The following is a 23190-nucleotide window of genomic DNA, read 5'->3' as shown; positions in this document are numbered from 1 at the left end:
CCAAAGTAGCATATCGTCAGCGATTATTGATCATCCTGCATCATGTCATCATAGTGGCATGCCAAATGCACCCTATCTCTCATTTCTAGCTGTGTTATACGTGTGTTATGGTCACCGCATATGCACTTAAGACATGGCATCCAACACAAGTGGGCCATGTCCACAACATAAACCTTTATAATCTTGAGTCCATTGGGCCACCGGCTTTACACAGCACCGCGACTGAGCCAATGTCTCAATGGTGAACGATAACCCATCCATCTAACCGGGAATTGTGTCGTAAATGGGAACAACCAAAATTAGTGGAACGTCCTTGCACATACAGAAGTGAAAATGTTGAGGGTGCATTTTAGATTTAGATTAACTTTCACACATCATTTAGTCAAGCTGAATAACAACAACAAAACAATTTTTCATTGAAATCTTGGCATGCGCCCGACTGCCTATAAACATGCTGAATCATATGAAAGATTCAGTGCTCTTGCAAGGTACGCTGGGGGCAATCCTGAATATTCCTGCTCTTGCTGCGTGGGTTTCATCAATGCTTACATTCCTGACCAATAAACTGTCAGTTACGATGCATTTCGGAGCTGTGGAGTGACGGTCAGCTCACTGGTACTTGCAATGTCGAGCTCATGCGTTCGATTCCATCTTCCAGTGCGGCGATCGAAACAACGGCGCGAGTTTCTCGAATCTTCCCACTGCTGCCCCCCGCCAGCAGTGGGAGCGAATGGTTGCAGCCACAGTTTGTTCGATCGGCAAGCCGCACGCGGTGGGGTGAAGCGTGGGGACGCACACCTCTTCCGACACGTCCGGTCAACGTGGAATATTTAGACCAAACATTCTCGAACGGTCGCTCTATTTGAGAGGCCTTTCGGCCACCAGTGGCGTGCACCGAGCCGAACGCAGGGAGCTCCACCTTTAATAATGCATTTCGGTGGGGGGTTTTATATTTTTTTGCGAGCAATAACGAAAAATCCCCCACGAAGTATTTCTTGCAAGTTGTATGATTACGAGTCGTTTTACGGGGAAGAGTGAGCTCAAGGTATAAAATAAAAATAAAAACCCAGCCCGTACATCATGCAGTTTTATTGCTTAGAATGTAAGCACTGGTTCTCATGAATAAGGTCACGAGTGGTATATCTCTCGCGTTACCCGATGTCCGTGTCGAGCGGGTTTTCCGGATTCTTTATTGGGTGATGCTCTCGTTGGCTGCAACCTTTCCACTGCCCTGTTTCTCTCACTCTGTCCTCCTGACCTGTAGTACAGCGATGGAGGGTCGCCGGCCTATGACTATGATTACACTCACTCGCTCAATAACCACACTGGGTTTGGGCCACCGGAGGGCCTACAACCTACGGCAGGCAGCCCAAGAGGGCCTGGACAGGTAAACACAATAACAGCTCGCACAGGTATTGACCTGAATGTTTCATTTGCGGGGGGGTGTTTGGTTAATTTGCCACCGTTACGAAATGCTACCGCTTCTAACGTATAACAGCTACTATCGGCAACTGATCAACTCAGGGTTACAATAACTGAGGTCTGCTCAGAGGTCGCAAACGGGTTTTGATTCCTTACCCGTACCCGGCCGCACCAGGGTCGCAAATGGGTACCCGTACCCGGCCGGGAACGGGTACCCGTTCCCTACCCGTACCCGTACCCTACCCAAAATGAGTGACAAACGGTTACTCACCAGTGACTCACGACCTACCCGTACCCGTACCCGGCCGCACCAGGGTCGCAAACGGATACCCGTACCCGTACCCGGCCGGGTACGGGTAGCTGGGTATCGGGTAGGGTACGGGTATCGGGTACCCGGTTGCGACCTCTGGGTCTGCCGGCACGACGTATCGTTGGGGTTTTGGACCCAGCTTTAGGCCCTCTGTAAAACTTCCACTTTCACGGAATTGTCTGACGTATTGACGAATTGACTTTCTGCCCGGCACAAGAGAACACCTTTGAATTCGCCCTGAATTGCACAGCGATTGGAGTGTTACTCCACTGGAGTGCCACTCTGGCTGCTCCACGCGTCGTGACAAGAACGACGTAGTTGAAAACTGTAAGCTCTGAAGAGTGTCGGCCGCACTGCGTGATGGCGAATGGATCGTCGCGGGTAGATTTTTATACTCTCGGTGGTAATAAAACGAAGCATCGGTAGGGGTAGAACGGTCTATGAATTCGTCGGTTAACATTGTTCACCGTACATGCGCGCGTGCAAGAATAAATGTCTTTGCAAGCGGTCTACAGTATTGCGTGTAACAGGATTTGTGTCACCCTTCCAGCCACAAGAGGTGCTATAATTGACTGCAACAGAAAACTAAAAGCATAGATTATTGAATCGAATTGAGATGCTGAATTGCCACAAATAGCGTTGGCCAGGCGTTTCAAAAGCAGAACCCTCATATAAAAGTCTTCAGACTCACGAAGGGTTTGCTGGATAAATAATTACTGCATTTTCAAATTCAGGTACAGGTGTGCACCGATATACGTTAATTTGATTAATGATGCTTTCGCCTTACATTTGTCATAAATTAGCAACTTTTTTCGGTTAACATCTCATTTGTTTATTTTTACGTTATTTTCAATTCTAAGTTACATACGTTTTTGATGTAAAAGAAATCTAAATGCCGATAGTAAATGCACGTGTCGTTTGTCCGTGGGTGCATTTTATTCGATTCCAGGCCGTTTGCCTGGCCCCCGCATTCCGTAACCTCACCGCTCATTTACAATTCAAGCCGTGTCCACATCGCGCTTGCTTCACAAGTTTTTTTTTAATCGGCACCTGCGGAAAGTTGAACGCGACACATTCAACGTCGTGGGTTTACTGCTCATCGGCGTGCGGTGGACGGTTCTGAAGTGTCGCCCGATCATACCGCGTGTCGCCCGTCCGACCGCGCTGATTCGGTCCCCGAACGAGCTCCCGCCGGCACGTAGCGCGACAACCGCGAGCGGCACCCGCCCTTCGTGGCGACGTCCGCCGAACGCCGTTGCCGTTAACGCGCGGACGGGCTTGCCCTAGGAGCCCACCGACGAGGAGGTGGAAGGCCCGAGCGAGGGCGACAAGGAGGACCCCTCGAAGTACTACACGATGACGGACTACGACAACACCCTGACCGAGGACGTGGTGCCGGATAGCCCCGAGCCCTCCGTGTCAACGGTCTACGCTGTGGACAGCAACTTCACAGAGGTGCCCCCCAACTCCCCCACCCTGACACCGCCCCCTTGCCATTCACTATCAGGGTTGAGCCTGGATAGAGTTGGATGGGCAATATCGGTATGGCAGGTGTCCATAATAAAGGTTTTGTTTCTTTTGGGTAGATTGTATTTTTCTAAATATGTGGTTAAACTCGCCACCACCCGACACAGCCGATGGGTAAGGTTTGTCAGCGTGAACAAAACGTGAAAAATAAAGTTCCGAGTTTAGCACACCGGTGTGTTGGAGAGTAAACCCATAAGATTTACAATTCCAGTATGAGGTTTCACCGGTAATTACAACCAGCTTCATCAGGCGACGGCCAGAATTGTGCATAAACCCTCCTGTTTCGGTCTTAAATAGAGGGAGTAAAAGTGATGTCATCTCTCTGGGTCTATCAGGTGCGAAGACCAGAGAAGGGTTAATACAGAATAGTCACGTAAGTTACAATGGATCACGTTCATCTGAGAATACCCCGTACATTCTAGATTGAAAGTTTTCGTGAGTGCACGTAGGTGAAAAAAAAAATATGAAGAAAAATAAATAATAAAAATAACTAAATTAAATCACGACGTTTCGATAGCAACCACAGCAAAAAATTAAAATTACTGTAGTACCTATCATTGGTTGGGTTATTCACAGTTAATCAACAAACATAATATTGTTCGCAAAAGCCTACGTGTTAAACATAGCAGGTGTTGCAGACCGTGGTACGAGGGAGCGTAGGGCAGTGACCGCAAGGCCCTTTGCTGTACTGTACTATACTCCCGCGTGCGTCTATGCTGCCCGCTTCCACCGGCTCCCACTGACCGGCGTGGTGAAGTATGGTCAGAGAAATCCCCATGACTCGCCTGGTGTGCAGACGCCCTCATCTAGCAGTAGATTGCATGGGACGATTTGCAAAGTTTGGAGGAATGCTGTCAAGCATTCAGAGATAAAAGGTCTATTGAAGTGACTTCGGTGGTAGTTCGGTAGTGTCAATTTCTGGGGCCATTCGAGGACATGTAATTGCTCAGTTGACTGGATGAGTTCCAGAATGATGTCTATGTTAACTTATGACATGACTACAATAATAAAATTGAGATGTAACAAAAATAACAACACCTTACTGGTTTTCTCTACCTCCCAAACATAATCCCACCATCTTTTGCATAATTGCAAAGTGCAGCATATTGCAGAATTTTTGAACTATGGGTCATGGACACTTAGCCATAATTTCCCACTCTCTCGGATTTTAATCGTTTCGGCCTGTGCACCGTAAATTATTTGACCGATGACCCTGTTGTTTTTACGAGGAATGATAAGAATACACCACTTTCATCTCAATGTACCCGTCGTTTTCTACAAAGTAGTTTGTTTGAAACCGGATGTGTATACCATGATCACATGTAAAGCTCCAAGCTTTTTTTTTTCTTTGAAGTTTATTCTTGTTTTACTTTAGCTCGTGATGCAACGACAAACGATTAAGCCGTGCGTGGTGTTAAATGGCAGCCAGTGGTACTCGAGCAACAGTGTACAAGAGGCCACAGAGCCTCCTGAAGCTGCAACGCGGTGGACTTGTGGCAGGTCACGAGCACGTCGCTGGTGAGGCCCTTAGGCTTGCGCCAGTTTACGCGTCGTTGGCCACCGCTGATGGTGCTAGTGGCACACTCGTCCGAAACAGGAGGATTTCTCCACAAATCTGGCTGTCGCCTGATGAAGCTAGTTGTAATTACTGGAGAAACGTCGTACTCAGATTGTAAATGTTGTGGATTTGCTCTCTAACATAACGGTGTGTTGCACTAGTGACGAATTGGCACGTTCTGTTTACGTGACAAACTTTACTAATTTACATGATCTAACTAAAAAAAAACCCCTCTATTATGGATGATATTGGTCGCGAAGCCTATCATGTGTTAAACTTGTCCGTTTTTATTAGCCAGTAGCTGTGGACAGGGAACTATCTGCACGGCACGCAAGCTCGTGTTGGGTTGCTGTGCAGCAGTAACAGTAACAAGCATGACCCTGCCAATGAGACTCAGAAGGTTGACACTTTCTTGCTTAAATAAATGGTGCTTGATAATGTTGGCGTGCAAAGCCAATAGGCTGATGGAATAAAACTAAATATTTTTTTTTATCAGCAATGGGTAGATTTTCACATTTGTGATGCTATGCAGCTCCCCGATGTGTGATCATACTATCGTGTTGTTTGGCACGATGTCCGACGTTTCGCTGCACGTGTTTGGGGCGGAGTCTTCCGATCCTTCAACAGTCAATTCGGTCGCGACTGACCCGCACGCGGTACAGCCAGGGAGCGCAATCGGGGAGGGCCTCCTCGTCGAATTCTCAGGACGGCGGAAACATGAACGTTTGCTTTTTTGGCGCGCTCGATCGATCTCGCAGGGCGACAATGACGAGTTCACCGAAGAGTACGTGACGGGCGAGGACAACTTCCTGGACAAGGAGACGCAGGACTACGGGGACAAGGAGTACCTGGACTACGATTACGAGGACAAGTCGGCGGCCGGGGCGGCCGGAGGGGCTGAGTCGACAGAGGGCGGCGAGGGGGAGAGAGAGGGAGCGCAGAGCCGAGAGTACGGCCCAGCCCTTTCCGGAGACACCAACTCAGGGGTAACTACAATTGTATCCCGGCCAAGGAGCAATGGAAAGTATTCAGCGTGGGGATTATGTTTAATCACTGAATGTTAACAGGATTTTGGAAGGCACAGGTGCGTGTGTGTGTGCGCGTGTTTCGGGAGTGTAGCGGTTAGCGCGTTGCTCTGTGAACCTGGCGGGGCCGAGTTCGGTTCCCGCTCACGACCAATAAGAGTGACGACTTTGAACCGGTGCTGGGACTCCCCTAGGTAGACTCATCATCAAATGAGCACCTGGTGCGATGTGTAACCATCGCCACAAGGGAGACAAAGGCAGCCGGGCGTGGTGCTGGCCCCCCACCCCCTCGTGTGCCGTGCGGGCCTTCATTGGTGCTCGCTAACAGCACTTGCCCCAAAAGTGTGTTATGGCCAAACACCGGGTCTTCAGACTGCCCTAGTGCATTGGTTTTTCTTGCATTAGATCCTTGAAAAAGTTGCCCGTTTTGGAACAGGATTTTTACAGCATGTTAATAAGCATTGACTATGTGATTGCCACTCCCTGGCAAGTGTTCGCGGTAGTTTTATGTAACATTATCCTGGGATTAGCTCGTTTGCTGGAGGATTTGCCCGAAGACAAAGTTACGCGTGAACTTCCAAAGATAACATCTGCATCACCGCTAACTCGATTTCTGCAGCTGTGGATTATTTACCATTCAAATGTGCTCCTCCCTGGACTTAGGTAAAAGTTAAAGGTGAATCCCTGCAATTCCTTGTTTACGCCGCTGCCAGTGCAAGGGCCGGGATTCCATGGAGTTCCAGAGAGCTGCAGTACACCGGTTCTTTGGCCTACTCTTCCATGCTGGCCAGATGTCTTTGAAGAGCTGGGAATACCCATACTTGACCCCACCGCGCTTCTGGGAATTTAACCTGAAATCGTGTGCGTGTGTCTGTGAGCCAATGTAATCCACAAAAAAATACCGGTATCCGCCGTTTGAACAAACGTTCAAAGGATCCGAGATCTGCTTGCGGTGAAAGAAAAAAAGCGAACTTTTTTGGTCACTACCGGCAAGGCACAGTTAGACCTTGACAGCGTAAGCCGTGCACAGAGAATGCAACACCTGTTGTCGGTGGACTGACATTTTGCCTCTGTTTATTTGTACAATGAAGGGCGGTGGAATCAGGGGTGAGAAGGGAGAGAAAGGCGAGCCTGCCATCATTGAGCCCGTAAGTGCGTTTTTTCTTACTTTTTTGTGTTATTTTTGCTGTTGCGCTGCGCCGCTTCCACAGCTCCCACGTCCGCTTTGTTTTGCCAATCGGCGACGAGGAAGAGTAACAAGGCAAAGGTGATGAGCGCATCGTGAATCCAATTGATTAATTGCCCTCGGCCCCGTTTGTGTGTTTCTCTTCCGCAGGGCATGTTGTTGATGGGGCCTCCCGGCTACGAAGGCCCTGCCGTAAGTGTTGTCAACACCTTTCTCTGTTGTTGTTGTTGTTGTTGCTGTTGAGTTCTATTCTCAGAGAATTAAAAGTTAGCGAAGCCTCCGCTCTGCGCGGGGCTGCTGCGTCGACGGTTCACCTCACCGCGGCTTACGGAGGGGAAAATGTTCACGGGGGTCGATAGGGTGGCACAGCGGTAACGCTTGTGCCTCACGGCACGGGGCACCTGGGTTCGACTCCTGACCTGGGCGAGTTTTCTTTGTGGAAATTGTGTGTGCTCCCAATTTTCCTCATAGGTTTTCTCCAGGTTCTCCAGTTTCCTCCCAAAAACCAAAAACAATATAATTGGTGTTGGCCATATTCCTCGTACTGCGTCTCGTTTTTTCTGGGAAATTAACCAACTATTTATTATGATTCAGTTTAGCCACTGGATCTCGGTTGGTGTGAAACTTGGCATGGGTGAGGTTTATTCCTGTGCCAAGTCTCGTGTGACATGACGATGATAATCATCAATGTTTATTTTACATAACACGTTTCCCATGCGAGCTTCAACGAATTTCATGGCAGAAAAAATTTGTACCATGCCAAAAACTTGCCGTTAAATTTGCTTGACATGTTAACATTATTTATCAGTTTCGAGTTAATCACTCGGGATTCTAGCATTTCAGTTTTTTATTTAAATAGAAATTTAAACAAAAACTTTTCTTTTAAATGACACCATAATACACGTGCTCAAATATTCTTGAAACGATGTAGATAAACATTCACGCTAACCCAAAGTAAAGATACATTTAAAAGCCCTTATCCACATCGCATACTTGTTGTGTGTGTATATATATGTTTATTCACAACGGTCACTTACTCAAAAGGAGCAATTGCGTGGAAAGTTGAAGTAATGAGCGGAATTCTGCACCTCCGATTAGCATGGTTGGCAACGTACGGTGCGAAAGAATGTCAACATACATGCTTTTAACATCCCCACTGATGACAACGTGTCGTCCGGCCCTTGTGCCTATCACTGTGAGTCACGCTACCATTCTGTGGCCACTCAAAGAAAACTAAAGCTATAAACAATGTTTTTATTTTACCACCATGTAAGGCCCACTGAGCTATCACAGCTCTTTTTCAGAAGCGACCTGCCCACAAATGATAGCTCAACGAAGTGGCTTATCACGTGTAAATGTACAGTAGCAGCCGAACACTCTAAACGTAGTGGTGGTTAAATTTCGATTTAAAGCTTTCGTGACTGCAGGGATTCATCTTCTTGGTTCTTTCGGTAAAGTCACGTAGAATGGAAATAATAAAATAATACAAATAAAACATAATTAAATAATTCTCATGACGTTTCGGCCACAACGCAAGCAGCCGTCCTCAGGTGAAGACCAGGTCTGTCGGGGAGACAGCGTCATTCAGACGCGTCATTCAGACGCTGTCTCCCCGACAGACCTGGTCTTCACCTGAGGACGGCTGCTTGCGTTGTGGCCGAAACGTCGTGAGAATTATTTTATTATGTTTAATTTTTATTATTTTATTATTTCCATTCTACGTGACTTTACCGAAAGAACCAAGAAGATGACTCTTAACGTACATTGATTCTAAATGTTCCCTTCTGTCAGGGACCGGCTGGCCCACCTGGGCTTCAAGGACCTTCAGGCCCCAGGGGCGACCCCGGTGAAAGGGTAAGCGTCGCGCTGCTGATTTGCTACAATGTCCCTTGTCACCGTCGTTGCGGTCGGACCGAGTGACCGACGTGTGTGTGCGATGTGTGATTTTGTCGCCTCTCTGTAACATATGCTGAGTGCGTTGTACATTGTTTGTTTAATCACGGTTGTTGAGCATCAGCCCGACGCCCCAACAAGTTGCCAGCAACAAAGAGCACTGTTAAGGTCGCGATAGATAGGAGTGTAACACGTTTCTTAAAGTGAGCAAGGTTACGTATGCACGTGTGCTTGTTGAACTTCTTTCGCACCGTACGTAGCCGACCGTGCTAATCGGAAGAGGCGTGAGCTTGCGACCAAAGACGAAGGGAGGGAATGCCGTAGAAATAGCAGTACGGTGGTGGTTGAACACAGTTTGGGTGAGGTGAAAGTCAATCTGCTAGACCGAACTATGTATGCACGTACGTGAGAGTGGAACAAATGAGGACATTTTGTTTGCCATTACGATTGTGGCCTTTAAATGTTGGTAATTTATCGTGAAGGCATCGCTTTGTCAGCTGCGGCGGTCTAACGCTTATTGCGTTCACTAAAGGCGCCGGTACGATCTACAGGTGGTGTCCCTGTGGTATTTGTCAGCGCCCGACATAATAAGGCACGCGCGTGCACGCGCAGGCACTAACATGCGTTGTGCCCAGGGCGAAAATTCTCATAATGTTATCGCAGCAACGTTCATTGCTGAGATTCAGCGTTTAAAAAAAAAAAATGCCACGAAATGTTGACTTGTATATTGTGCCTGCGACGAATTTAGCCTTGGGATTTCTTGGAGGGGGGCCGTGGTGCAGTGTGCAAGAGCTTGTAAAAGCGAATTGCGATTCACCAGATTGCCATTAAGCAATCTCTCTGAGTGCTTTGTGAGTGTAAAGCTGAGCAGTGGTAAGAAGACAGAAATAAACACTGGACGAATATTGTAATGTTGAAAAAATATATTATATAAAAAAAAATGTACTTACCACAGCTGGCATGTTATTATGGGATGCTAACTTGTGGAATGAGCAGTCGGGGAGACACAGCTGACAAAAAATTGTCCTCCTGTGCACATTTCACCATGACTAATGGCATTTTTCACATTCCTCCATAAAGAATTCTAGCAGTTATTACATTTAATTATGATTATGATAACAATGAAAACTTTTTTGCGAAGTAAATATACCACGATTCAAAGCCAAAGGACTCTCATGAATAATATTTGAAAAGCTGATAACGAATTATCATCATCAGCCATTATCTAAATATCCACTGTTGAATGAAGGCCTCACCATGCCATCAATATATCTGATGCCCTCCATGCCACGATCCATTGAGGTCCTGCACATAAACAGACCTTGATGCTCCATCTCAGCAGTGATTGTCCTCTCAGGCCTTTCCTCTCCTAATTTAGATGCCATTTTGCCACTGGTCTCAGCAGAACATATCCATTTCGGTTAGACTAGAGTGAGGGTTAGGTTTGGGTTAGGGTTCGGGTTAAATAAGAGTTAGGTTACGGTTGGAGTTAGGGTTATGTATGGTTTAAAGTTAGATTCGGGTTAGGATAGAGTTAGGGTTAGGTTACCTTACTTTTATTTCATTGTAAAGTACACAAATAGAGCATCTGTTGACACAGATACAGATACGTTTAAAAAGTTGGCTTAAGATTGAGGTTTCATTGAAAATGCATGGATATAAATTCACGTGCAAATTCATATTTTTTTGTTACGGAAAAGATAAGGTAAACGATGAGTGAAGGGAAACCAACGTGCCTGAATATTTATTCATAGGGAGAATGGAAATGCATCACTTGTAAAACAAATATTTGGCTGGAACACATAACTTACGTTCCTGAACATGGCAATCCCCACCACTAGGTTAGTTGGAATAGAGAAACCATTTTACTCTTAGTTCTTTCGGTTAAGTCACGTAGGTAAAAAATGAAATGAAAATTAATAAAAAAATGTAATTAAATTTTTTACCTACGTGACTTTACCGAAAGAACTAAGAGTATGAATCCTTGCAGTCACGAAAGCTTCAAATCTAGAAAGAGAAACCATTAATTTGACCTCCACTGCTGCCCTGTAATTTAATGCTAAAATTACCAATTGGCAACGTCTTATCTTGCTAAATTGACATGAATGACCCTGCGGGTATAATCTACAAGCAGCAAACCCTCATGCTTTCGTGTTAATAACAATACGGATTCACAACACTCGGTAAATCCACGGCTGGAAGAAGGCCTCCCCACTCCACATCATTTGCGAGGATTGTTTGACCATACTTCACCACGCTGGTCAGTGTGAGTAGGAGTGAGGACTGATGTTGGCCATGGCTATGAGTTTAACTCAGGTTGTTGTGCACAGACCACTGCACCACCGGCATCCTCGCATCAGCAGTGTTATCTGCCATGGAAAATTGCAAACGTAATGAATAGATTACGGGACTTCATTTATAATTGGCTGATTAAACAAAAGACAATGCGTTGGATGATGCAGCGGCCTTGTATTTATTAGTCAAGATTTTTACAAATGAGTGCTTTGCCTCTCAGTAATTACAGCGTAATGAGGTTGCAATTACCCCTTCAGTGGGTCTTTAATCATTGTGCCCCATTTTCAAATTGTAGCCACCAGGGCCGCGAGGGGTTTCCAGACAAAACGTAATACAACATTAGTGGCAATTCCTCGTTTTTGAAACAAGAAGAAAAAAAAAGTCACAAAAAACCCGGACGTGACCTTAAAATGACACGGCCAAAAAAATGTTGCCTACAAATGTCTACAATCAGATATTCCACACACGTCTCTTTTGCAATTCGCTAAAATAAAACCTTCACACTTCAAAGTATGAGGCGGTGCTGAAGAATTATGCATTGCTTCACGTCCTTTGTGCGCGCGCGCAAGCATGCTCTACGGTATTTCCGTCGTCATGTTTTAAATCTCGTGACAGAATCTGCACCGCTATCTTTCGAAACACATTTTTTTCGTCTCGGGATCATTTCTTTGAAAACGATGCGCCGAGGTGAAAGGACATTGGCAAGTACCTGACCGAGTGGCATCTCGCGCTTCCGTTCATCGTCGGTGTGCGCGCTCAATTTCTCTGTCTCATTTGCACTTTCTGATGTCACGACCAACGTTGTTGCACGTAAAGGAAGAAACCAAAAATTCCCCTTAGATTTGTGATTTATTTATCTGTCGATTTGTTGTTGTTGTTGCCAAGGTTAGCGCAATGTGCCTCTCTGCCAGGCCACCTGGCCTCCTGTCCCGTGATAATAACTTTAGTTATTTTGTGGGGGAAATTTCGGAAATTTAATCCGCTGCTATAAACGGCTAGCCAAGTCAACCTTCTTGTCCCCTTCGACCACGTCTTACTCATTCGGTACAAATTGACCCAAAAATATCCACAAAGTAGTCGTCCTCGTCACGGAACCAAATTCACCTGTGGTAACTGCATTTGCAAAACAACAATTGTGAGTCCCATATTATAATAATTACATCATTGGGGAGCGGGGTGGGGGGCAGTGGTGCAAGATGTTAGCGCATGGCGCTATATGAAAACGACGACCCATCCACGGCTAATAACCGGTGGTGAGTGATATACAAAACCCATCCTGGGTGCAACACCTCCCTTCACCAGCCAAACCTGCCCTGTGCAGCAATGGTAAAGTGTGGTCCAACAGCTCCCCATGACCAACGTGGTTTGTGGGGGCAGCCCTTGGCACAACGTTGGGTTGACAGAGGGCTGTTACGAGTGTTCAAAATGTATGTTTAGAAATGCCCGTTCGAAAACCTATTCATCCTGCAGCTCACGGTAATTGCCATGCAGTTTCCCCTCCTGTGGAAACAGCGGCGTAGAGAGAGCATAGGGACGAGGAACCGTTCAGAAAAGTGCCGCCTATGCCGTACGTACCGTCGTATACCAGCCCAATCCGTTAGTTATTCACATTACACCACGTATGCTGTGCTAAACTTCAGCCGGAAGAGTTCGGAAAAGCTGTTACGGGCAGTATTTTGGCACCTATTTTAGTTTTCGGCAACTAAAGCCACTCTGAAAACATCGGTGAGTCGATGCATCTATTATGATTATCATTTTCTTTTTCTCCTCCTTCTTCAACCTATTTATAGGATTATGGTAATATAGGGTACAATCGTATAGGATTATCATAGACAGTGATGCCTTGCATTAAAGTTAGCGGTCGTGCCTTCTGCCAGTGATCCCTAGTTCAAGGCAGCCTCGCAGCGTTCTGGGAAATATCGAGTGGGAAATGAAGACCTGTGTGTATGATGCATGCTCGTAGAATTAAGTCTTTCCCCGAGGGCCACTCTTCCCAGCTTGAACGAGCATTTTCTGGCAGCTGCTGAAGAAGCTACATCGGAGAATTTCGTCTAAATTGTCTCTTCTCAAAACGACGTGACGCTCTGCAGATTCTCGAGTTCCCAGAATTGGCACTACTTCACTTTACGCCTCGACTCCCTATGGCATAATTATCAAATGTACGGACGGACGGACGGGGGGGGACCTCCAATGGTAAATGATCTGCGTAGGATTGGTTAGATGATTCTCGTGCGGCAGTCAGGGGAGTCGTCTAAGCTCACGACGGACGATGGTTTTTGATTCGGAGTGAAAATCCCCACCCGTTCACGACATTTAAACAATCATCAAAACGTATTGAGAATTATTTGGAACGAGGGGTCACTGAATTGCAAACCGCCGTCAGGTTTATTCCCCCACAGCAGTGGTTTAATATTCGTTATTGGGCAGTGTGGCACTGCTGCCTAGTGGTTGAGAGAGAGAATTTCATTCCCTGCTTCCCCAGTAAATATATTGCAGATGCCATGCCTAGCACTGTAATTGCAAACCATTTTGTGGCAATTCACACTGGCACGTAATGTACTTGCTTCATCAGGATCATGTATTAAAAATGACTTAGTTGTTTTCCATTAATGTGGCACGTTTTATCACCCTTAAATGCATTGAACTGCACAAAACTATTTCTTTCCGTTGAATGCCTAAATTATAACGTGACATATTTTTTTAATAAACCTTTCACATTTTACCCGGCATTGTGCACGGCCTCACATTGCTTTGACAGACCCGCACGTGGTATTTTTGTTCACCATATTTTTGGAGAAGTTAAAACATGTAAAACGTAATTTTTCTATTTTTCATTGCATCTCAGTTTTTTTTCATTTTCTTTTTTTCTCGGCTGGTTATGAAATTCAGCAGCGGTGTGAGATGGGGCTCATTTCAGATGCGCATTCGTATCTGAAGATTAATTTTTCTCCTGCAGGTTATTGATGCCACACCCCCCCCCCCCACCACCACCTCATGATGCTGTAACCTAGTATGTCACTTGACATCTGTGTACGTTGAACTTCGTTCACACCGTACGTAGCCAACCATGCCAATCGGAGGGTGCGGGAGAGAGCAGCAACAAAATAAGCGCCTAAAAAGTAGCGCTCAAGAAATTAGTTTGCAATCGAGATTTTAGAAAGTGCCCTCGACGTTCGTGGCTTCTTGTGAATCTGTGTAGATGTGGTCCCGTTTGAGGCGTGTAGAAGAGTGTGTGATATTTTAAACGCATCCTGGTAGATGCGGCGTGCGTGCGCTTCGCGTGTGCATATATGTTCGCTAAAGGTACATCTCACGGCAGGGGTGGGCGGAAAAGCCTGGCTCATCAGATTTGGACACGCGACTGGTTGTGCAGTCATTAATCAGCACCACATCCTGGCCTCCGCTCACCCATGCTTGAGCACCGCTTGAATTGGATGGTGGTGGTGGTGGGGTGGTGGATTTATATTAATCTCTGCAAAATTGTATTGGCCTTAGCTCCCTCATAATACCATAGGTAAGCTCGTCATGAAAACTGAGGCTAAAGCGCGATTGCGTTGTTGCAAATTTTTGCGTGTAAAATATATTTGATCTTCAACGCTTCAGTGACGTACCGGATTTCTGACGCGATGACCGTTTGTCCTGTCCGCTGTGTGCGTGTGTGTGTCTGTGCCTTACATAGGGCCCCTCTGGTCGACCAGGTCTGCCGGGAGCTGACGGGTTACCTGGGCCCCCTGGGACGATGCTCATGCTGCCCGTGAGTTGTACGCGGACTCCATCACCAACCTCCGTTTTGTCTCCCTCTCTACAGCACGTGCCGCGTCCTCCCACAGCATTTGCTGCGCGGAAGATCGTCCCCTTCTCCTTTGCTGCACTCCTCCCCACAACATGCAATGCACCCTCTTCTTGCTGTCCGTACTCTTGCTCAGTACAGGCCCACTGAAAACCCTCACTCCCTCTCGTTGATGATTTGCGTGTGGACTTTTTATGTTTCGCTTGCACACACCGGTTATGCGGTTGAGCGCCCAGGATGTGGCCAAAACTGACATTTGTCGGAAACTAAGCAGGTTTGAGCCTGGATAGTGCTTTGATGGACCCTTACCGTGCGTAACAAAGGTGGGGTAAATACGTAACTGCGTGGTTACGTTGCGAGCAGCAGAGGGAATCAGTGCAGCAAAATCCATTGTTGCACTGTATGACGATGCTCCCATGTCTATTATCCTTGCCTTCACAAACCTGCACTTACCAGCATAGTGAAGTATGATCGGAGGTATCCTCTATCCATGTGTACATATCAGACACACCACTTATTCAATAACCGTGTACATTATGTGTACGATCCTTATTTGCTGTTTGCTTTCCATTATAAGTTTGTCTTACCATGGCTATAGAATGTCCAAATATAGTACTTAGATTATGATGCTACGGAAAACCGATGACATACAAATGCTATTACACCATACCAAGGCTTCAGATTTACAATAATTTTCCCATCCTGATTTCCCAAAACTGAAATCGATCATTTAATCGTAAGATATGTTGGGATCCTGTGATATCACTTTGTGGATATTTTTTTTCTTTATAAAACATCATACATGTCAAACCCTTTTTAATATATTTCTCTAATTCATACTGCACTGGATGCAAAGGAAATACAGGGCTGGAACAGATTGAAAAAAATCCATTCTTAAATTGTAAATACATATTTGTTCCAATTTTCTATCTAAAATGCAATACATCCAAAGGTTAATGCAAAAGGTTTCAGTTTTGTCGCCAGAAAAAAGGGGAAAACCCCTATTATTATATTTTGGTACTGGCAAAAGAGGCTTCATGATATACATGCTCACCCCGAGCCCTCATTACTCTGATAGTGCGTTGTCTTTGATCCGTGCACCTTTTGGCGTCATCTGGTCGAACACCGTATTAGACTAGGCTCTAAGGAAAGCTGTCTCTGGTGTGGACCACTCAGTTTCAAGGACAATGCATAAATGATCAGAGTATTGTTTTTTGTTTGCATTCTGACTGCAAGCATTGTGGTTAATGTAAACATGCTTCCTTGCAAAAGGTTTCAGTTTTGTCGGCAGAAAAAATGGGAAACCCCTATTATTATTATTATTAATATGACATTTCTCGCAGAATATACAACATTATCTTTGTTCATGTAAACATTACATGTTTTAACATTCTACGGAACCAATTTTACTGACACACACAAAACAAAATTCAGGGTTTTGCTCATTCTTCACATTTGTAATGTTCTCAATGATCCAAAGCCAAAATGCTCCGAATGGTTTCATCGATTTGCCTGACCTATCAGATCTCCGAAAGCGAAGCAGTCACGGTTGGAGCATCTGTAGACCCTCCAAGGGATGTTAAACATCCCTGTTGTTGTCAACTGTCTATTAATACACAACTCGAGAAAATGCATGCACATGTATTGATATATTCTTCTTATTCCCTCAGTCTGTCCCAGTTATTTGTACCTTAGAGATGGCAACCCAAAAAAGCAGTTTGCATGCACATATGTTGAACTTCTTTCGCACCGCACACAGCCAACCGTGCAAATTGGGAGGTGCGAAGCGAATGGGTGGAGTCCTGGGTCAATTCACCCATTCAGACTCTGATTCGTAGCTCACGATGCATGCGTAAAATCACTTGGATAATAATACTGGTAAGAACCTCCTGGTTAGAACCAGCCCACAGGGGATTATTGTGTCCGTCCGTCCGTCGTGCATCCAAAAATGGGAGGGGTGGGGCTGGGTGGAGAGGGGAGGGTGGGGAGGGGCTGGGTGGGGAGGGTGGGGAGGGGCTGGGTGGGCAGGGGAGGGTGGGGAGGGGCTGAGTGGGGAGGGTGGGGCTGGGTGGGGGGTGGGAGGGGTGGGGCTGGGTGGGGAGGGGCTGGTCACCCCGTGGTGCCCTTATAAAACTCAACGTTTAACCTACTCACAGTCGGCCATATTTGCGGAATACACCACGCCGCCGTTGACCCTGGCCATTGACCGAGCAACCCAACGTTCCTACCAGCTCCCTCCGCAGGAATGTGTTTATTTAAGCATGGGTTCACATTACCCCCGAAAGCCATTGGAGGCGCTCCCATTCACTGCAATAAATGTTAGGAGAGAGAAAAAAACGGAATCGATTCTTAAATCAAATCGTGACCCGGTTTTTTGACAATTCTTCAAATCATCAGAAGGGAGAGTTATTCCAACTAGTGGCGTCACTGGGAGGGAGGGTGCGGACCGCACCGGGTGACACCATCAAAGGGGGGTGACACCAAAATGACTGTCTATACAATTTTTGTGCTTTGTTTCAGCATTATTTTTCATATATATAAATATCCATGTAGTTAATTATAACAATAAAAGCATTTTTCGTAATCCCAGCTTACATGTACTGTATCAATATACCTACAAGGCTAAAATTTTGTGCTAATTTTCTTTGTGAACCTTCTAATGCGCTCCGGTCAGAGCTGTCATTATTACCCAATTACGATGACGCTTCGAGTCACGTGGTCTCGTCTGCACGAGCCACAAGCACGCGCTGTTGTTTACGTTGCTGCTCGTGTTTTCATAGTCGCTGGTTTTGTCAAATCTTCTGGTGTTTTAGCTACAATATTGTGGTCATTAGTATTTGTGAACCTATATCAATAACTTTTTTGAGAATGAAGTAATTAAAGGAAATATTGCAATTTAAAGGTGTCATTTCAATGTTGCTAGTTGTTCACATCACTACTATTGCCATTACATTCAGTGATTTACGGGAATTACGATTTACGAGTAACATTAGTGCACATTGCTAAGTATTCTGTATGGTCTGGTACGGGCGTAGATCCATGAGGGGTGACACCATGAGTGACCGCACTGAGTGATACCAACCCTAGTGACGCCACTGGCTCCAACCCTCTTCATTAGCAGGGTTGAGCAAGGCTTGTACCTGGATGGGGAATGACACGTTTTTTCTTGTGGGCTTGGTGGTAGGAGATGGCATAACGGAACAGCAATACTTTGAATCAATCCATGCAGAGAAATGAGTGCCATCTCCTTATATTTGTGGGATTTTATAAATGCGTGGGTTTTCTCCGTGCATTCCTGTTTCCTTTCCACACGGAGCCAAGTGCTAACGAATGCATCCGAACGTACAAATGTGACGTACCGCGGGCTCGCTCTGAATGTTAAGGGTCCCGTGACATGATTTGCACGTGCACGCGCCTATAGCTTTAACGGCCCACAAACGTGGATATCACTGGGAAATTCTGTTTTATAATCTGGAAAATGCCGTTGAAAATTTTTCACTTTGAGGACAGTGTTATTGACAAACGCATTGCGTTTTTTTTGTGATTTGTCAGCAATAAGTGTATTTCATCCATTATCACGCTCGACCAGTTTTAAAGCGCATAATGTTGAACTTCCCTTATCCCGTGGAATACCATCAATGCCTTCGAAAAAAGTCTCATAATTTCACGGGGATCATTTCCTCAAGTGATGGACTATGACCAAGTCAGCCAGAATGAAGCTGATCTCATTTGATCTTCTAAGTGAAGCGAGGGTTTAACCAGCTTGCAGCCGAGGATCAGAAGGAGTCTGTAATTGTCTGGCGGCCTTTGATGTATTTGGGAGTCCACAGTCTGCCACTTGGTTTCCAGTTTACTCTTTTGTTGGTATAGGTGCTGTTTAACAAGTGAACTGACATTGCTTTGCTCATACCAACGGTGGAGGAAGGGCCTAAAATGGTGCCTGAGTTCCAGAGAGCCCATCCAGACGCCAGAGGGCATTTGTGCCTCCCCTTCCACGCTGGTCACACACATCATGGAAGTGGTGGAAGTACCCAAACTAAAACTTTTTTTTTATTTTACCAGTTAAGGGCCCACACAGCTACACAGCTCTTTTATCAGAAGCGGCCTGGCCACACATGAGAGCTTCAACGAAGTAGTCAATCACGTGGACATTCACAGCAGCCAAAACACTCAAAACGCGTGACGTTGAGTCTAAACGTAGAGGGGGGAAAACGGGAGGACCTGGATAAAAATCCACACTACCACACTTTACCCCACCGCACAGGACCTACCAGTCGACAACTTGTGTCGTTATGAAGCTGGGTGGACAGAGGCGGTGGGATGAGGTAAGGGGCGAGGGATTTATTAAACTCGCCCATTGTTTAAGTTGCCACGGCTATGTCCACTACAGCATCCTGTTTAATTTTATTAATAATAATACAAATTTGCACTTACTCTTTGATGATTTCGGTGAAGTCACGTAGAAAGAAAATAAATTAAATAATAGAATACGACGTTTCGATGGCAATACAAGCGATCGTCATCAGGTATGAATGAATGAGAAAACAAGTGGAGTGGGAAGCAAGTGGGAAGCACGTCCTTGGCATTGTGATCAATTCAATACATTTGGGATGCAGTGAATAAAGTTTAGAACTTTTTAAAGTAATCTACGCATAATGCTTCTCCCGTGCTTTCCACTCGATTCCCACTCGCACCCACTCGCTTCCCACTTACTTCCCACTTACTTCTCATTTGCTTCTCCCGTGCTTCCCACTCGCTTCCCAGTCACCATATTAAGTTAAAAAATGTCTTAAGGCGGGATTTAAATAAACCGAGGGACTCAGCAGATCGAATATTTGATGGAAGTTAATTCCACAGCTTGGGGGCGGGGGGGGGGTAAGACGGAAAGAGTCCCAGCCACTCATTGAACGCAGATTCGAATCCATTTGTATTTTTCGCAGAGTTGTTCAACTCTTGGTACACGTGAAAGGCCCATGGAAGTAAATATCACAGAGTTACCTCTGATTTCTGGTCAACACTTAGGGGGGCAGCACATGTCTTCTTCAAGCCATGCCAGAGAGTAATGCTCATTGAGTCACAATCACAGTCGTATTTTTGCATTCTAAGAGTAAGAATATTTTACTGAATTACACTTCGAGGTCATGTGGATAGACTCACCACCTAGGCCAGAGGAATGTGGAATTTCCACTACCAGATCAGGGCCGTAAAAATGGGAAACGACCACCACCTGGACGGTCAAGAAATTCAAGCTTGACTTATAATTTTCCGAAACTAAAAACCAACTTGCGTTTTGTTTTCTCCCAGTTTCGTTTTGGCAGCGACCCAGATGGCAAAGGGCCGGCTGTCTCAGCCCAAGAAGCTCAAGCCCAGGCGATCTTGCAGCAGGCGCGGGTAAGCTCTGCCGGCACCATTCCCATTGCGTGCGATTGGAAAAATTAAAGCTTCTATGAGATGTTGGGGGGGAGGGGGGCGGTGTGACGTGATGTGACGGAGTGCAGGTGTCCTTGTTTGTCAGAAGATGTCACAAGCAAACGGAGTCGCGCGGTGTTGGTGAGCTACGGGTGCCACCTGGATATGGGCATCATGTTTGCGCGAATCGCACGTGCGGAATCCGGAGACGTAACGCCGTGTCGTACTTGTCGACGAGTTTTTTTTTTCGCCCTTGTTGCTCTAACAAAGGACCACCAAAGATTCGAGAGTTCGGCGCCTGAGTGAGAGAGCGAAGGAATCCTGAGGATAATTAAGGTGTGCGTGCGTGTGTGTGTGCGTGTGTGTGTGCGCGTGTGCGTGTGTATGTGTGTGTGCGTGCGTGTGCGTGTGTGCGTGTGTGTGTGCGTGTGTGTGTGCGTGCGTGCGTGTGCGTGCGTGCGTGTGTGCGTGTGTGTGCGTGTATGTGTGCGCGCGTGTGTGTGTGCGTGTGTGTGTGTGCGTGTGTGTGTGTGCGTGTGTGTGTGTTTTCCGTCACGTTCAGCTTGCCATGCGTGGCTCTCCTGGTCCAATGGGCTTGACGGGAAGGACAGGCCCTGTGGTGAGTAACATAAACATTATGCCACTTTATTCATTAATGTGACGATTGTGACGAAGTGTGGTACTTGTTAAAGAAGTAGGTTTTGGTTTGCATTTGATTTAACGGGACTAGAGTAATGGACAGTCTTTGTGTTATTTTTGGATTAGAACAAAAGTTAGTTTTACTCAGTATATTACATCCGATATGTTGTTTTAAAAGATAAAAACGGAATGTTTTGCACTGATGAGCAATGAGCTGGTTATTATTTCCCATTTACAGCCCTGAGCCAGTGGTGCCAATCCCTCATTCTTATTCATATTCTTGGTTCTTGCGGTAAAGTCACGTCGATAGAAAATAAAAGTAAAAATTATAAAATCAAATAAATTAATAATAAAAATAAATTTTACATAATGACAGCAAAACTCACAATAAAAAATAAAATTAGTAAAATTAAAATTTAAAATTTAAATAAAAATAAATAGAAAATAGTAAAAGCAAAAAAACCTTATTCTTATGGCAGGGGAAAGTGTATGCATACGACGACCGCGGTTAAATTCCCCACAAAGTTCTTTTTATTTTATCCAACGAATCGTGTTGATGGGCTCCTAACCTGGATTTGAACCGGCAACCTCCCGATTGTAGGCCACTGCCTCTACAGCTGAGTCACCTGGCAGGTGGATTAAATGCATCGTGATTTCGTTTGTAGGGTATGCCAGGTGGGTCGGGATTGAAGGGAGAAGCTGGAGATCATGGACCTCAGGTGAATGAACGCATTTCACAAAACCAAACAGCTTTGCTCTTGCAAAAATAAAATACTGAAACTACTCAAAGATTATCTTTTTACATGTTTAAGGCCTTGAATGAGTTGACTCCTAAATATCTCTCCACTCTGCTTACGTTTTATATTTCACTGTGAAAACTTTTGATCTGTTGATTCTGGTCTACTCATTATAATTCCGAAGACCAGGCTTTGTTGTCCGATGGGAGACGGAGGCTTTTTTTGCAGCCAGGCTCCACGATTGTGGAATCCCTTTCCTCAGTCCATGTTACACTTTATTAAAACCACATCTTAAAACTCACCTGTTTATACTGCAGGCTTTCTTCTCATGTAAAGAGCTTTGAGGCCTCGCGCGAATTGCGCGAGTTTATGAATATATTATTATCTGTCCAAAATTAATGTTGTTGCTGCATAAATAAAAATGTTTGCAATGTTGAATTCGTAAATGACAATTGGCACGGCGTTGTATGTCTTCGTGCAATGACAGTTGTTTGCTGTAAATGTGCTTCATAATTCAGGGCCCAAGAGGATCGCAGGGCTCACCAGGACCTTCAGGAAAATCTGGCAAGAGGGTGAGAAGATATCGTGATTTTAATATGTTCTGAATCCGGGTGGGGCATTTTTTTGCCCTCCACCTCTGCCCCCCCACGCCCCCATAAATAAACTAAAGAATCATTACGTGCGCTGCTAAATGAGACACACAGTGACACGGCATTTTTCTTCTTGGTTATTTCGGTAAAGTCACGTAGAAGGGAAATAATAAAATAATACGAATAAAAATAAAACATAATATAAAGTTGTATTTGTATTATTTGATTATTTCCATTATTTTATTATTTCCATAATTTTATGTTTTATGTTTATTATTTCATTATTTCCCTTTTACGTGACTTTACCGAAAGAACCAAGAAGATGAATCCCTGCAGTCACAGGGCATTTTGCCAAAGAGCGTTGTCATTTCTTTGGGACCTACCATTGCTCGCACCATCTGTTCAATTTGTTTCTTCTTCTTCAGGGCCGAGCAGGTGCTGATGGATCAAGAGGCCTCCCTGGAGAAAATGGCATTAAGGTGACACAACTGTTATCATGTAATATATATGGGTACATATATATTTATATTCTGCTTTATATATATATCACAGGCCCGAAGGCCCAAAACGCCAAGCAACTATTAACAGACATCACCAGTTGGAGGTGTAATCGACAAGAGTTAATGTGTTTCTTAAATTTAGCAAGATTATTTGAAGAACTTACAAAAAAAAGAGAGAGACAATGGGTTTGGAATTCCTAAGTCAAGCAGTGCCGAGGGAATAAGCAGAGGGGAGAATTGTTGTGACCTGCAGTGTGGTGGTTAAACGGAGTGTGATGGATGAGACAAAACGGTCCGGGTCTGTTAGAT

The 23190-nt window shown here is 45.3% G+C and overlaps 1 protein-coding gene across 2 annotated transcripts in view; it reads left to right on the top strand.

Moving 5' to 3' along the window:
- Positions 1-23190, top strand: part of LOC144937854 (collagen alpha-1(XI) chain-like) — a 165442-nt gene that overhangs the window by 45751 nt on the left and 96501 nt on the right. Inside the window, exons 6-17 of one of the 2 annotated variants that reach the window (XM_078865374.1) lie at positions 1265-1387; positions 3020-3187; positions 5576-5803; positions 6934-6990; positions 7179-7220; positions 8820-8882; positions 14896-14970; positions 20311-20397; positions 20978-21034; positions 21720-21773; positions 22310-22363; positions 22807-22860. In XM_078865374.1, coding sequence (XP_078721500.1) covers positions 1265-1387; positions 3020-3187; positions 5576-5803; positions 6934-6990; positions 7179-7220; positions 8820-8882; positions 14896-14970; positions 20311-20397; positions 20978-21034; positions 21720-21773; positions 22310-22363; positions 22807-22860 — 1062 coding nt within the window. The remainder of the gene's footprint in view (positions 1-1264; positions 1388-3019; positions 3188-5575; positions 5804-6933; positions 6991-7178; positions 7221-8819; positions 8883-14895; positions 14971-20310; positions 20398-20977; positions 21035-21719; positions 21774-22309; positions 22364-22806; positions 22861-23190) is intronic. The other variant, XM_078865375.1, reaches the window with a different exon arrangement.

The sequence above is a fragment of the Lampetra fluviatilis genome, chromosome 20 (assembly GCF_964198595.1).
Source record: "Lampetra fluviatilis chromosome 20, kcLamFluv1.1, whole genome shotgun sequence".
NCBI lineage: Eukaryota > Metazoa > Chordata > Hyperoartia > Petromyzontiformes > Petromyzontidae > Lampetra > Lampetra fluviatilis.
Note: the sequence above shows the minus strand (reverse complement) of the source record. Positions and strands in the feature narration are given on the sequence as shown.